The 13,723-nt window shown below is 40.9% G+C and overlaps 1 protein-coding gene across 1 annotated transcript in view; it reads left to right on the forward strand.

Annotated features, from left to right (window-relative positions):
• Positions 1 to 232: 232 nt before the first annotated feature.
• Positions 233 to 13,723, forward strand: part of kcnk9 (potassium channel, subfamily K, member 9) — a 53,478-nt gene continuing 39,987 nt past the window's right edge. Inside the window, exon 1 of the mRNA XM_040021488.1 lies at positions 233 to 4,537. Within this exon, the coding sequence (XP_039877422.1) occupies positions 3,946 to 4,537 (592 nt within the window). The 5' untranslated portion in view covers positions 233 to 3,945. The remainder of the gene's footprint in view (positions 4,538 to 13,723) is intronic.

Consider the following 13,723-nt stretch of genomic DNA (forward strand, 5'->3'; position numbering starts at 1 on the left):
AATGGAGTAATAAAACCTCAAGGCGATAAGGTCACCGCCATAGAAAGCTGTCCCTTGCCAGAGACCAGAAAACAGCTGAGATCGTTTTTGGGTATGGCAGGATTCTATCATCGGTTTATCCCTCATTTCCCTGCCAGGGCAGCTCTTCTGACGGATCTGACTGGTGCCCGAAGTCCCAATAAGATCACCTGGACAGAGGAGGCTAAGATGGCTTTTCAGGACCTACGACAATCTGAGTAAGAGCCCAGTCTTGCACAGCCCTGATTTTGAGAGACATTTCATTCTTCAGACTGATGCCTCAGAGAGAGGATTGGGAGCTGTTCTGTTACAGGGACCGCCTGGAGACCGTCATCCAGTGGCCTTCATCAGCCGCAAGCTGTTTCCGAGGGAAGTGCGATACTCAACCATCGAGGAGGAGGGACTTGCCATCAAATGGGCCCTGCACTCCTTTAAGTGTTATCTTCTCGGACGGGAGTTCATACTGGAAACGGACCACAAGGCTTTTCAATGGATAGAGAGAATGAAGGACACAAATGGAAGGATCACGCGATGGTACCTTGCAATCCAGCCATTCCGGTTCACCATCAACCACATCCCCGACAAGGATAACTGCACTGCAGACTCTCTCTGGCTGTCCCAGGGAGAGATCTGAAGAGGAGGCGTGTGTGATGGCTGCCCTTACAGCCACACAGTGATTATTTTCTGTTATTTTGACCTCTTTTATGGGCCCAAGATTTTGATTCTTTTTGCATGATTTAACAATTATGTTTTTGGGTTAAATGGGGGAAAAAATAAATAAAATAAAATAAATAAATCTTTTTTTTGGACTTTAACCTGTGCCTAAGTTTCCTTCGCTGCTCGGTCCATCACAAGTGGCATGTAATGAAACAGCAGTGACTCAAATGAACCCTTGCTGGTCAGCTTTCTCTTTAGTCCTACTCTCCAGTAATTGTGTGCAAAATGCTTCTGCTGTTTTATTTAATGACTCTGTGTCCTTCAACATGACTGACACAAGGTCAGGATCATAGATTGTGGAAAAGAAAAATACCGTCTCTGGACAGCTCTACTTTTTCTTCCTTTCAAGTCAGACTGAAGGCAGATTGCAGTGACTCACACCACATCTTTTTAGAAACTTAGCAGCCTACTGCCAGGAGACATGGCTGCAACACAAAGGTCTGATATGCCAAAATGTATACGTTTTCACATCCAGGTCATAATTGTTATTCATGTCGTATTCGTGTTTTTTATGATATCACATTTGGACCTTTAATCTGTACAGGACTGCTCTCGTAACCTTTAGGCTCAGCACAAAGAAGCGTGCCTCTAAATGTCTGAACTGAAATGTTTTGTTGTCTGATGCATGGAGACAAATGCAGCTGTCAGAATCACAAGTCTGTTCCTACTGCTGCACGGGATTAACTGCCTTGCTCAAGATCACCTTTTAAATCTGTAGTGGAATGATACTGTATTTCACAAAAGTGCTTTCTTATTTGTGTATTTTAGGTCTCAGGTCCAATAAAGCTGTGGGCTCCGACTAACCTTTGACCCCCATTTCTCCTACTTTATTTTATTTTTTTGTCTGTGTGCTATGATAATTAAATAAGTGAACTGTTAAGGAAGAAACACACATTAAATAACTAATGAACTAACAAACTAGATAAATAGAAATATTCGTTTTTATATTGTTTTCATTTGAGCAATTATTTCAATAATAACATAATTGTGTTTTTCATTGAAACGGTTGTTAAAATTCTATTTTTGTAGAGTTGGGATGAGCAAGGAAATTTCCCTTTAAAGTAAGACAACATGGATTATGTTATGTCCTTGTTTGCAGAAGAACACTGTTACTGGCAAAGTGGAAAAACAAAGAAAACAAAACTGAAGATTTCAGGGGAGAAAACATTACACTTTTCATTTTACATTTTCACAAATCTGCATGTGTGTTTTTTTTTTTTTCTTAATTTATATTTCAGTAGCTCATTTATAGTTTCCACAGATTATTATTGTAGAGACTTTACAGGACAATTTAAAGCACCTTGAGGTGACTGTGATTTAGTGCTATACAGATAAAACTGAACACAGCTCTGTGTTGGTGAAATTCTTGGCTTGACTCAAACTTTACTGCTCTGCTGGTACTCACGATAAACCAAGAAACACTGTTCTGTGGTATGACTCCGGGGTTCTACATAAGCAAGGAACATCATGTAGATGGCGTCTTCTAATTCGACTTATGTGCCAGACTTTGTAGAAATCCCGTAGTTTTTCTTTTTAAGAGAAGTTCTGGGTACTTCATGAGAGAGGTGAGGTCAATATGAGGTGTGAGTGCAATCCGATCTTTTAGGCACATAAGTCTGATTCCGAGTCCGTCTGAGTCCGCATGCACGCACAGGATTCAGCACGCATGGTCTGTCTGCGTTTACCCTCCACTGTTGTGTGGAATGTGTAAAACGTGGACACTGTGGATCAAACTCAGACAAACTGCAGTGTGAATGTTTCGGATTGAAGTTCAGAAAAAACTAGAACCTCTTACTTGCTGCCTGTGCTGAATATCATCACTGCTGTTAATCAGATTACTGTAATTGCTGCGGGACAGTCTCCCGCTGCTGCCATGTGGGAACCCAGTCTCGATTTTCTGTTTAAAATGCACTCGAATGCCTCCTTGTTGCATGTCACGTGTTTCTGTGCCTGTTTAAAGTATGTGTACAAAAACCCGTGTCTGTATGGTGCAGAGCAGTGCGCTTTCCGTCCGTCTGTCCTCAGCACCATGGAGAGCGCGTTAACATGCGCAGCTGAGTCCGGTCCGGAGAGCTGATTCCCGCTGCTGCCAGAATGTGGAGGGAAAGAAAAAGCTTTATTGTGAACATTAAAGTGAACTCTCTCGGTCCATATAATGAGTAGGAGTGGTCACTGTGGAAGGGGTCGTTGGTAATGGAGAGCACAGGAGGGTGGGAGGGGGCTCTATCTGTTGCACACCGGGCTGATTTTCCTGCGGAGAGAAAGCGTCCAAGAGTGGGCAGACTGAGAGCTGAATCGTGACACTTGGAAAAAGAGAAAAACGCTGAGAAAAGGAGGAGCGACGCCCACCGAGCAGCGTCTGGAGTGAGTGGTGACATCAAACGTGGAGCCTTCAAAATACAAGCAGCTCGTGACACGCACGGTGAACTGAGAAACCCCGACACGAGGAGTAAAAACACACATGTGGGTTTTTCTTTCTTTTTTTTCGTCCCAAATCAAAGTGATGAGCATACAGATCGGGAGAGGAGCTTTGGAGCGCGGTGTGCGCAACAGAGCATGAGTGCCACTGCGGACACGGAGTGCGCTGTGAGCAGCTGTGTTTATTCCACGGGTAAAGTGTCTTTTTCCTGCAGCTCCAGCTGCTAAACACATTTACCTTTGAAGGAAACTTTTCGTTCCGATGGAAACTGTTTTGATAGTTATTAGGATTTTTTTTTTCATTCCTAAAACAACAACAAGTGTTGAGCTGAGGCGCGGATGAAGCAACAGATACGGAGCCGTGAATCTTTCATGTGCATTGTGTGAGTAACAACTCCAAACTCTCCGCCACTCTCCTTATCCGTGACCCTCCCATCTTAGGGACGACTCAGCACATTTGTGATGAGGATGTCCGCCGCTTGCGAGGAAGATCTGAGGGTTCCGCGGACAGTAAATTGATTTTTTCTCTGTCTTCCTCTCTCTCCCGTGTGTGGAGAATGGCAGCTAAAAATATCCCGGAGATGTTAGGATGAACAGGTTGTTGTTGTTTAGCTGAAACTTAAAGACCCGCGGGAAGATGCTCGGCTGTAGGACATTTTAATTCTCCTCACAGACAAAGTTCGACTGGAGCAGGAAAGAAAAAGAAAGGATCCGTCAGTGCTGATTTCTGTGGTTCATTCCGACCTACGTAGAGAACAGAGAGCAACAGACGAGCTTGGAAGCAGCTTGTTGATGGCACTGCGCACCGGGAGGACTTGGTTTGGGCAGGTCTTGCGCAGGGTCTCTCGGCTGCAAGGCTCCTGGTCCAGGCGCTCGAGCAGTCTCTTGTGTCTCTCCACTAACCAGGAGCAGGATTTGGGCTTCTGCCACCGGGATCACAACAAGGCGGGGGGCTCCAACTCCGGCGTTCACCGGAGCGCACCTTTCCGCGCCTCCGCCTCCGCCTCCAGGCGCTGTCTACACGGCTATCCCCACGCTTGCTGCGTCTTCCCGGAGAATCCGAGGGGACATGAGCCCCTCGGTCGCCGGTTCCTGTTGGCCATGAAGCGGCAAAACGTGCGGACCCTGTCCCTGATCATTTGCACGTTTACATACCTGCTCGTCGGGGCCGCTGTCTTTGACGCCCTGGAGTCCGACTTCGAGATGCGTGAAAAAGAGCAGCTGGAAGCCGAGGAGAAGCGTCTCCAGGGGAAATATAACATCAGCGAGGATGATTACCGCAAACTGGAGAGCATCATCATGGAGGCTGAGCCCCACAGAGCCGGGGTGCAGTGGAAATTCGCAGGGTCATTTTACTTTGCCATCACGGTGATAACCACCATAGGTAAGCCTAAACTCTAACATGTGTATAAATCTTTACAGGCTCACTGTGATCTTTGACGAGGACAGTTACATTTTTAGGGCGATAGAGCGGGCTGTCAGCAACAATTAGGGGAGAGCAGGAACATATTTACAGCACACGTCTGTAGGTAAAGTTTTAAGCAACATGTTGCAGCACTCGCTCCCTGCTCCAAAGGGAACTGCGCGGTGAGAATGGAGCTTTGTGTGTCATCAGCCTCGTGAGATTTAAGCTCCTGAACATCACCTGTAGGTTAAATTACGCGGAAGAATGACGTAGCGTGATGTGCTCGAGTGCACTGTGGAAACACATAATTTCTTTTCGTGCAGCTGCACAATTTGAACTTTTAACGATGCGTCACCAGGAAAGTCTGACAGAGCAGATCGAGCTCAGGCTGTGAGACACCCCGAGACTGATCCTGAGAGGCCGGAGAGACAAAGCTGTGGCTGGAAGAAGAGCAGCGGGCGGTGTGCTGGTGCTGAAAGAGACAGTTCCTCTGAGTGCAGCCGCAGGCAGGACGAGAGTTCAGCAACTGAAACCTGACGTCACTCCAAGAGATCCTGCTCAGATCCTGCTTTTAAAAAGAAACTGTGTGTTTTGTCCCTGTGGTTATATTTACATTAGGTTTAATGGTTTTCCACAAGAACAAAAAAAGGACAGTGAACACTTTGCTCCAACTTGGTTACAAATAAAGACAGCTGCAGGGCCCGCCTGTGGGCACAAACCATCCCACTTTCCTTCCATTCCTTGCATTTATTTTTATGAGTCTCCTAAAATGCAACATACATCACATCAGTCTGACGCCCCTGGCTCTGACGCATGTGCGTCATAAAGGTTTATTTCAAGCTGGGAAGGAGGGGTAAACCGAGTTTGTCTTTGTTTACGCTCCACCGTCGGAGTGCATTTTAGTAATGCATTTCAGTAATCATACTAACCATAATGTCAGATTGAAGCGACTTGTAATTAATTGCATTAATTGAAATGAACTCAGCAAAATAATAAAATAGAACAAATCCGACCTTTTAATCAGCCCAGATTGGGATTGTAAAAAGTCCGAAACTCGAAAACGAACTTCTTTTTACGCAGAGGTCACAGAGACTCGACATGGTGTTATTCAAGATGATTTTCTTATGGGGAGGAGGACTAATGCACTAGGCTCATAGCTGGCCAGGCAACACGGCGCAGTGAAGGTGGATCTACTTTTGTTTCCAGGCTACAACGAGAGCCATTGTAATATTCACGTCGGGTGAAGTGGCCACATTTACTGCAGCTCTGTGGGAGACAGCGCTCTTTATGCGTTATCATACTCTTAAGTTCCAACAGTTTAGAGGACAGCCCAACTTTTCTTTCTCTTTTTCCCCCTTTGCAACATGTGAAGGTCTGACCTTTAGTTGACTTCCTGGTGTGACGCGTTAAACTGAGGAAGAGGATGGGATTAGACACACAATTGTTTTGAGTCCACTTGTGCAGGATGGGAATTATATTATTGTATCAGCCTGCAGAAAAGAAAGAGACGAGAAAAGAACACTGTCCAAAAAGTTATTGATTACAAGAGCTTCATTTCATTTTAGAAATGCACCACAAAGATAAAGCTGACACAGTCAGGCCGTTCTGCAAAATGTCGTTAAAATCAGCATTGACTTATAATTGCGGTGCTCTAATGTAAAACACCAGGCGAACAGAGCATTCAGCGGGACTTCAGTTTGATTATTCATTTAAAGGTACATTTAAAAAAAGAAGGATACAGGTAAATGTTCCTCTTTTAGACCCCCCCCCCCTCCCACCACCTTTTTTATTTTAAAGGATTAGTTTAGCGTTAGTCTTGTGATGGTTTTGTTGTTTTCACCACGATAAACCACAAAACAACAATAAACTGACCCCACTAACAAGTACTGTATGTGTACTTCACACCTGCCATATATTACTCATTTTTGAATTGGAACGCTTCTTTAAATCAGATTGGATTTATTTGCACTTCAGATGACATATGTAAATATTCTATTCTATTCTATTCTATTCTAAATTCATGCAGTACTGTGCAAAAGCTTTTTCATATTTTACAGTTCTACTTTCAAGGGGTCAGACTTTCTTGAATCTTTCTGAAAGTGCTCTTGAGATTAAGTCCTCCAGCCTTTCTGAAGGTCTTTCAAAGTGTTTCTTTTGATTATAAGATGAACACAAGAGACAACTTAGCAAAGTACATAACGTGCTCCTGTTTCTTTTGTTGAATCTATAGAAAATGCCAAAGATCACTCAGTTTAAATGGAATACAAAAGTACTTTTGCACCAGAAACTGGAGAAGTGAAGGGCAAAAGAAGAAGCATCAGACCTAAAAATTATCTACAGCAGATGAACAGTGTTTGAAAGTCACGCCCTTAAGAAGCAGAAAAACTAAATGAAAGAGCTGACACAGAACCTGACACATACATCTGGTCCTCCAGTTCATCTACTGTGAACTGGTGGCTGTCAAAAACCCAGGAAGGGCAACAGGGAGAAAAGGGTGATGTCTGCCAAATTACATAAGAACCAAACAGAAAATCAGCTGCAACAGGTCACATGGACTGATGAATCCTAATTTGACGTTCATGATTCAAACCCTCATCAGTATGTAAGCAGGAGTTCACGTACAACAGTGACTTTAAGCATGACAATCATCCCAAACTGCACTACCGGTGTAAAAGAACACCTGGACAGTAAAACACAGGGGAACAGTGTGGATTGGATTGACCTCCACAGAGGATCCACCTCAACATTATTCAAGCACTGTGGGTTTTCTTGAAAGAAAAACAAAAGACAGTCGACATCCAAAGAAGAGCTTTGAAAGTCATTCAAGAGGCCTGGAGAATTATTCTTGAAGGCTACTTAAAGAAATTACAGGAAAACTTGGCTGAGAGAGTCGAGGCAGCGTTGAAGAATAAAGATGACCGACTTTCAAGTGCAAGTGAGAATTGCACATTTGCTGTTTTTGTTTTATCTACTGTATCTACATTTATGTTTGCTATAACTCACTGCACCAATTTCCCATTTTTATAGTAAAATATTTTTAAAAATGTAGGTGGAACCAAGACTTTTTTCACAGTACTGCATAATATATATAAATGATTAACATAACTAATATGATATAGTGTATTTACTGGCATGGTACCCTGATATTTACCTTTTTTTTTTAAAAAATTTGTGTTAAATTAATGAAGGTAATTAAAATTTGTTTCCAGGATTTCTAAGGGTCATATATCTGATCTCTCTGTGCCACAGAGCTCCTTTCTGGGGTTGCCATGTTAGTGCTTGTTTTTGTGTCAAATATGTCTCAATGCAGAGTTAAAAACGGTCCAAAAACAAATGCACAAACCCATCTGATTTACTGAAAACCACCAAACAGCTGTCTCAAGACATCATTTTTTATGTTAGAAATTAGTCATCCACCCAATGATTGAATGCTCCTAAAATGTACATCTGACCTGAAAGCAAACGACTCTGTGCTTTAGAGCACAAGCCTGCAAGATCACCAAACTTTGCTTTTTCATCAAGCAAGAGAGTTCTTCTTCTTCTCTGAGAAAAAACAAAACAAAAAACAATGATGAAGCACAGACTGGACAAAATGGACAAAGACAGTTTTCATTAGATGAAACCGTCACCTGGTCATAGCGAAGTTCAGTGAGTTTGATATGTTCAATACTCTCAATGATATTACAGTAGGTTTTAGTCAGATGGCATTTATTTTCTTGGTGCCTTGGGGACACTGTACAACTGGAAAGTCAAGGCAATCACAGAAAAGTGTCTTGATGTGAGTTTGATATCTTTTTTGGTGATTTTCCAGCCACTTCAGACTTCATAAGGTTTCATCTGACACTCCAAGTAGGTTAAATCTTACTTGTGGGTTGTATTTGACCCAGCCGTTTGTGCCTTTAGGCAGTGGAGCTTTGATTTTTCTTTTCTCTCTCTGATTTGATGAGTTCGCTCAATGATTGGATGGCACGCTCAAAAATAACATTCATCTGACAGTGGGAACTTTAATTCTTACACTCCTACCTGTTCTCAGAAATAATGAAACCCGTTTTGTTTTTCCAGTCATTATTTCAGCCGCTAAAAGTGGAAGTAGTTTTGTGTGAAATGAAACTGCTGCAAAGATAAGGGACCAATTTGGGCTGTGTCAACTATGAGCTGTTTGTGGAAGCTAATTAAATTCAGTGTGAACACGAGGGACTATACAAGTGAGGTACAAAGATCTCTATTAAGATATGTGGTACTACACGTTGTTTTTCTTGGTTATGTACATATACAGGGGTATAAAACACACACTATACACCGAATATCACATGACCGTATCGACAAGACAGGTTACCATCTTACTGTAAAACCTGCCAGCATTCAGCCAAGTACATTCATCATTGGCTCACTATAAATCTTTAAAGATCTTTCTATTAATATCGATGCATACCCCATGAGTCCAACTGCATCACATACTCATTGGTGATAAAGTAAAAGAATCACCCATAAAGTGAAGTGAATAAATATTATATAAAATTATATACTGTATTTACTACATAAATCCCAAAATAATGTAGTAATTTAATTTAGTTTTTTTTTTTAAAGAAAAATCTTGTTTTAAAGGAAAATAATTACTTCAGTATTGATCATCATTTAGAAAAAGTGTTTTGGTTAACATGAGCGAACAAACAAGCTGTGGGAGGGCCACTGCAAAGAAACCAAAGCAATTAACCTTCTCACTTTGTTTGGATTTTATATTAAAAATAAATTCCTGAGATAAATTGAGATAAATTGCCAATTCCCAGGTTACTGAACCTTTCATAAAATGAAAAAGAGGGAAATTGATTGTATAAGTTTTAATTTGTATCATTTTTTCATTTTTTTTGTCTCAAACAACAAAAACATATAAGCCTGTTAGGATAGATGCTGTAGAGGTCTAAAAACTCAGGTATCAAATATGATATACTTGGAGTTATAGGGTCAAAACTGAATAGATACAGTTTTTAATAGAGTTAACACTGGAAATGATTCTTTTCTATGTATGACCAGTGTGAATACAGTTCAGTTCAAATGCTACTGAAAATTCTTTACTGTAACAGCAGCAGTGGTAACAGGAGTTGGAGATAGTAGTTGTGGTAATAACAGGGAGAGCTGCAGGATGAAAAACCCCGAATGTCAGGGCTGCACTTTAAATTAAGGATGTATACTTAATATACTTACAGATGATTTTTTTTAAAAATCTGGTCTATCATCTACATCTGGAAGCCTCACCTGGGCGTGCCTTAGGCCCAGGAAAAGTTATAGTGCAAGTCGTGATCAGAAGCTAATTTTTATTACCATCATACTCCTGATCATGAGAGAAAAGGCCAGAGGCCTGAAACTGGAGCCCAGCTGAGATGATGTTAGCGCAGGTCTCAGCCTTAGTATGTATAAAGGCCCTGAGATGACTTTTGTCGTGATTTGCAGGTTTATAAATAAAACTGAATTGACTTGACTGTCAGAGCAGCTGTCTTGAGGGGCCCATCTCGGCTGCCAGGATGAAGCTGTAAGCACTCTGCACAGCACCCCTCGATTCAGACCGGCCTGCAAGTTCACTCTATTTATTTCTCATGATTAATTGCTCCAAATGTGATGACAGCATGTGGCGAGCGCGAAGTGTTCTCGCCGAAACTCTGCTCAGAGGGAGAAGAGCAACAACAGCGTGCTATGGTGAGCTTATACACCTGCCTCATGTTGCCAGGAGACTAAAGACAGCTTAAAAGGTGAAAGTCATCTCTGCCAAATGTCTGGAAATATCAACATTTGTCTATACAGTGGATATGAACAGTTCAGGGTATGACTGAAAACTGTCACCAGTTATATTTTTGGACAGTGACTCAAACTGTAACAAAATTCTTGTCAATATTAATGTGCCACATATGGTGTAATTATTCACTGTGTCCTGTTATGATGTGCCAAAACATTATCAAAGTGTTCCATGACACCCAGTCTAATAAAGGTTTATCAGTGTGAGCACCACTTTAAACCCTAATTACATTTCAAACAAAAACATAATGCTTTATAATCGAATATAAAATAAGGTCCTATACCTCAAATTAAAGATTTTTCAATCTCCTCTTTTACAGTTTGAACCATCAAAACTACAATTCATATTACATAAACAATATCAGCCAAATGTAAGAGAAAATAATGACGAAATCAGAGTAACATATTAGCAATTAGCATGACAGCAGATGATTAGCATGAGTTAATCAAATTTGATTAGCACGAGCTAATCAAAGACGAGCATCTAGAGCAATGAGTCTTTTAGCTTTATCCTACATTATAGTCAGAGATCAGCATGATAAACAAATAAAGCTATTCCTCCTTTAAGTTGATTTTAAAAAAATAAATTGAGCTAGTAGAACGAGCATGCTAGCAGAAATTTCCACATCCAACGATGCTTTAGCTTAAATCTATAATTAGCAAACCTAAATGCATGTATAAAAACTAAACAGATGAAACAGTAATAATTAATGTGGTGGCTCATCTGGGATAGATTTTTATTCCTTCTTTAGATTATTTAACTGCTTTTATTTGTATAAAATGGCTAACAGGAAGAGTAGACTCATAACCTTTATTAGTTAGCATAACACACAGCTTCTGTAAAAGCTCTATGTTGTGCTCTAGGTGTTTAGGCCTGCCAGGGCTACACAGTATAGTAGTACCCTGCGCTACAGACAAGTTTAGCTATGAAAAAACCTCCAGCGGCTTCATGGACTAGCTGCGCTCAAACACTGCTGTCTAGTGTCGAGCAGGAAGTCAGTGTTTACAGGTTTGTGGGTTTTTCCCCAGTGCTAACCCTTTTCACCTTAAATACAGTTTTGTGTAGCACCAGTAACTTACAAATGTTGACCGTTGCAGCTGAGAAGTACTCTGTAGTAACACGTTATTATCGTTATTGTCCACAGAGATACAAGGCTAGAGGAAACCTAAGGTGAATAACTTAACATGATTCAATAGTGAAACTGTGAAAGCCTATTTTCAGAAAAGTAAAGTGAAATGCTTTTATTTTGTAGTGCTCCATAAGTGAGTGGTGTCCTCGTAGATAAATTCATCACCCGTCCTTTCTAATGAAAGCTCTTTGTGAAGATGAGTCAGATGCTGTGTCTCTGTTGGAGCTATTGTGCCAGTCACAGTTTCCATTACACTGCAAAGCAACTGGCACTTCCAGCACACGTCTTCTTGCAGGCTTTGTGAACCTGTGCTCACTTACTGAGGCCGGTTTATGTAGCAGTCCACTCAGAGAGAGTACTTTATGAGGCCACCTGTTTAAAACAAGTCTTTATGGACTGTAAGGTTTTTATAATATCTATAAATGATCTAATGGTAGAAAAGTAGTGTGTAAATATTAACTGATTGTCAATATAAGTCATACTGTTTTTACTGAATAAGCTGAGGTGTTATTGGTCATGGTGTGTATGACTTATATAGATGGTATATGCTTGGGCGAGAAAGGCATATTACATGTGATTGACATGCAATATGCAGATGTGTTAGGATCCATTTACATAGAATGCACGTCCTCTGATTGGTGTGATACTGCAGTCGGGCTACAAGCTGCTAAAAACAGCTTTTTGCTCGTCATCCTCTGGTTTGATAATAAACACTGTAATCTTTACAGGAATTGTTAGGTAGAGTCCTGGCAAAGTGAAGCATGCAGACAGTGATTGTTGTGTGTTTGTGTGTGTGTGAGATGGGCTGGAGGGTCAGTCCAGTAAGAGCTAAATACAGATTCAGTTGTCCAACATGGACAATCTGTATGCACCTCAAGGACTGATAGGAGAGCTGGACATACAATGTATATTTTACATCACTGTTCAACTTTGCTTTTCTTGGCTGGCAGTGGTGCAGCAGTTACTGCACCTCATGCTGTGCAGGTAAAATAAACACAGAGTCTTATATGAATTTTCTTGATGCCGTTATGAGCTGGAAAACCACGACTTTCACATTACTCTGCATAGACACATAAATCAAGGACACCGGATTAGATGATTTCCTCTCTCAAGCAGTGCATGATGGAGTATACAGTGTATTTTAAATCCAGGTGATTTGCTCATTAATAATACAAGACACTGAGCAGCACATTTATAATGATTAATAGCACATTATGGTACAATTAAGGATATGAATAAAGGCTTAAATTAAAAATGCCATAGTGTTGGTTTTTTTTTACTGATTTGGCAAGACTTTAGTTGTCATCAATCCAAACAACTGACTAATTCATTTTTTAACCTAAAGCTCACTTCTCAGATCATTTAAGAAGCAATGGAATAAAAATAACCACATTTCTATTCTGTAAAAATGTACTAAATCTTCCCAGTCCTATAAGTAACCATTGTGACGTGTGTTAGTGGATATTTTTTAGACCTTTTTCCTGAACCACGAGGTTCAGCTCGGAGTTGGTTTCATCTTAAGAATTTTAACTAAAATGTGTCAACGACTGGCACAAAATATTGCACAGACAAATGATTACTGCCTGGGATCGGGTCTACTTTTTCCCCTGTAATTTTGTTTGAGAACACACACCTCAGACTCTGATATACAGGGTGGGCCATTTATATGGATACACCGTAATAACATGGGAATGGTTGGTGATATTAAAGTCCTGTTTGTGGCACATTAGTATATGTGAGGGGGCAAACTCCTCAAGATGGGTGGTGACCATGGTGGCCATTTAGAAGTCGGCCATCTTGGATACAACTTTTGTTTTTTCAATAGGAAGAGGGCCATGTGACACATCAAACTTATTGGTAATGTCACAAGAAAAACAATGGTGTGCTTGGTTTCAACCTAACTTTAATATACTGCTGCATGGGCTGGGCCGTAGTTACATTGTCAGGTCCTAAAAATGAGCTTTAAAATAAACAATGGTAATAAAAACCGAGAGAGGCCGACAGTGATCACTGCGTTTTTTAGGGGCTTGTTAAGATTAAACAGAACAAGATACAAAGCATTAAAACATGTTAGAAACACAACAGCCTTGATAAACGCAGAGTAGTTTGGACCCGGAAGCAGGATTCATACGTCATCGCTTAAAGACCGGATTAAACTGAGGTGATAAACTTGATAAACATTGGACTTGCTGCAACAAAAAAGTTGCAAAGAATAAAAAAACTAGATAATGGAGATGTTCAGAAACTC

The sequence above is a fragment of the Simochromis diagramma genome, unplaced genomic scaffold (assembly GCF_900408965.1).
Source record: "Simochromis diagramma unplaced genomic scaffold, fSimDia1.1 OVJJ01000753.1, whole genome shotgun sequence".
In the NCBI taxonomy this organism is placed as follows: domain Eukaryota; kingdom Metazoa; phylum Chordata; class Actinopteri; order Cichliformes; family Cichlidae; genus Simochromis; species Simochromis diagramma.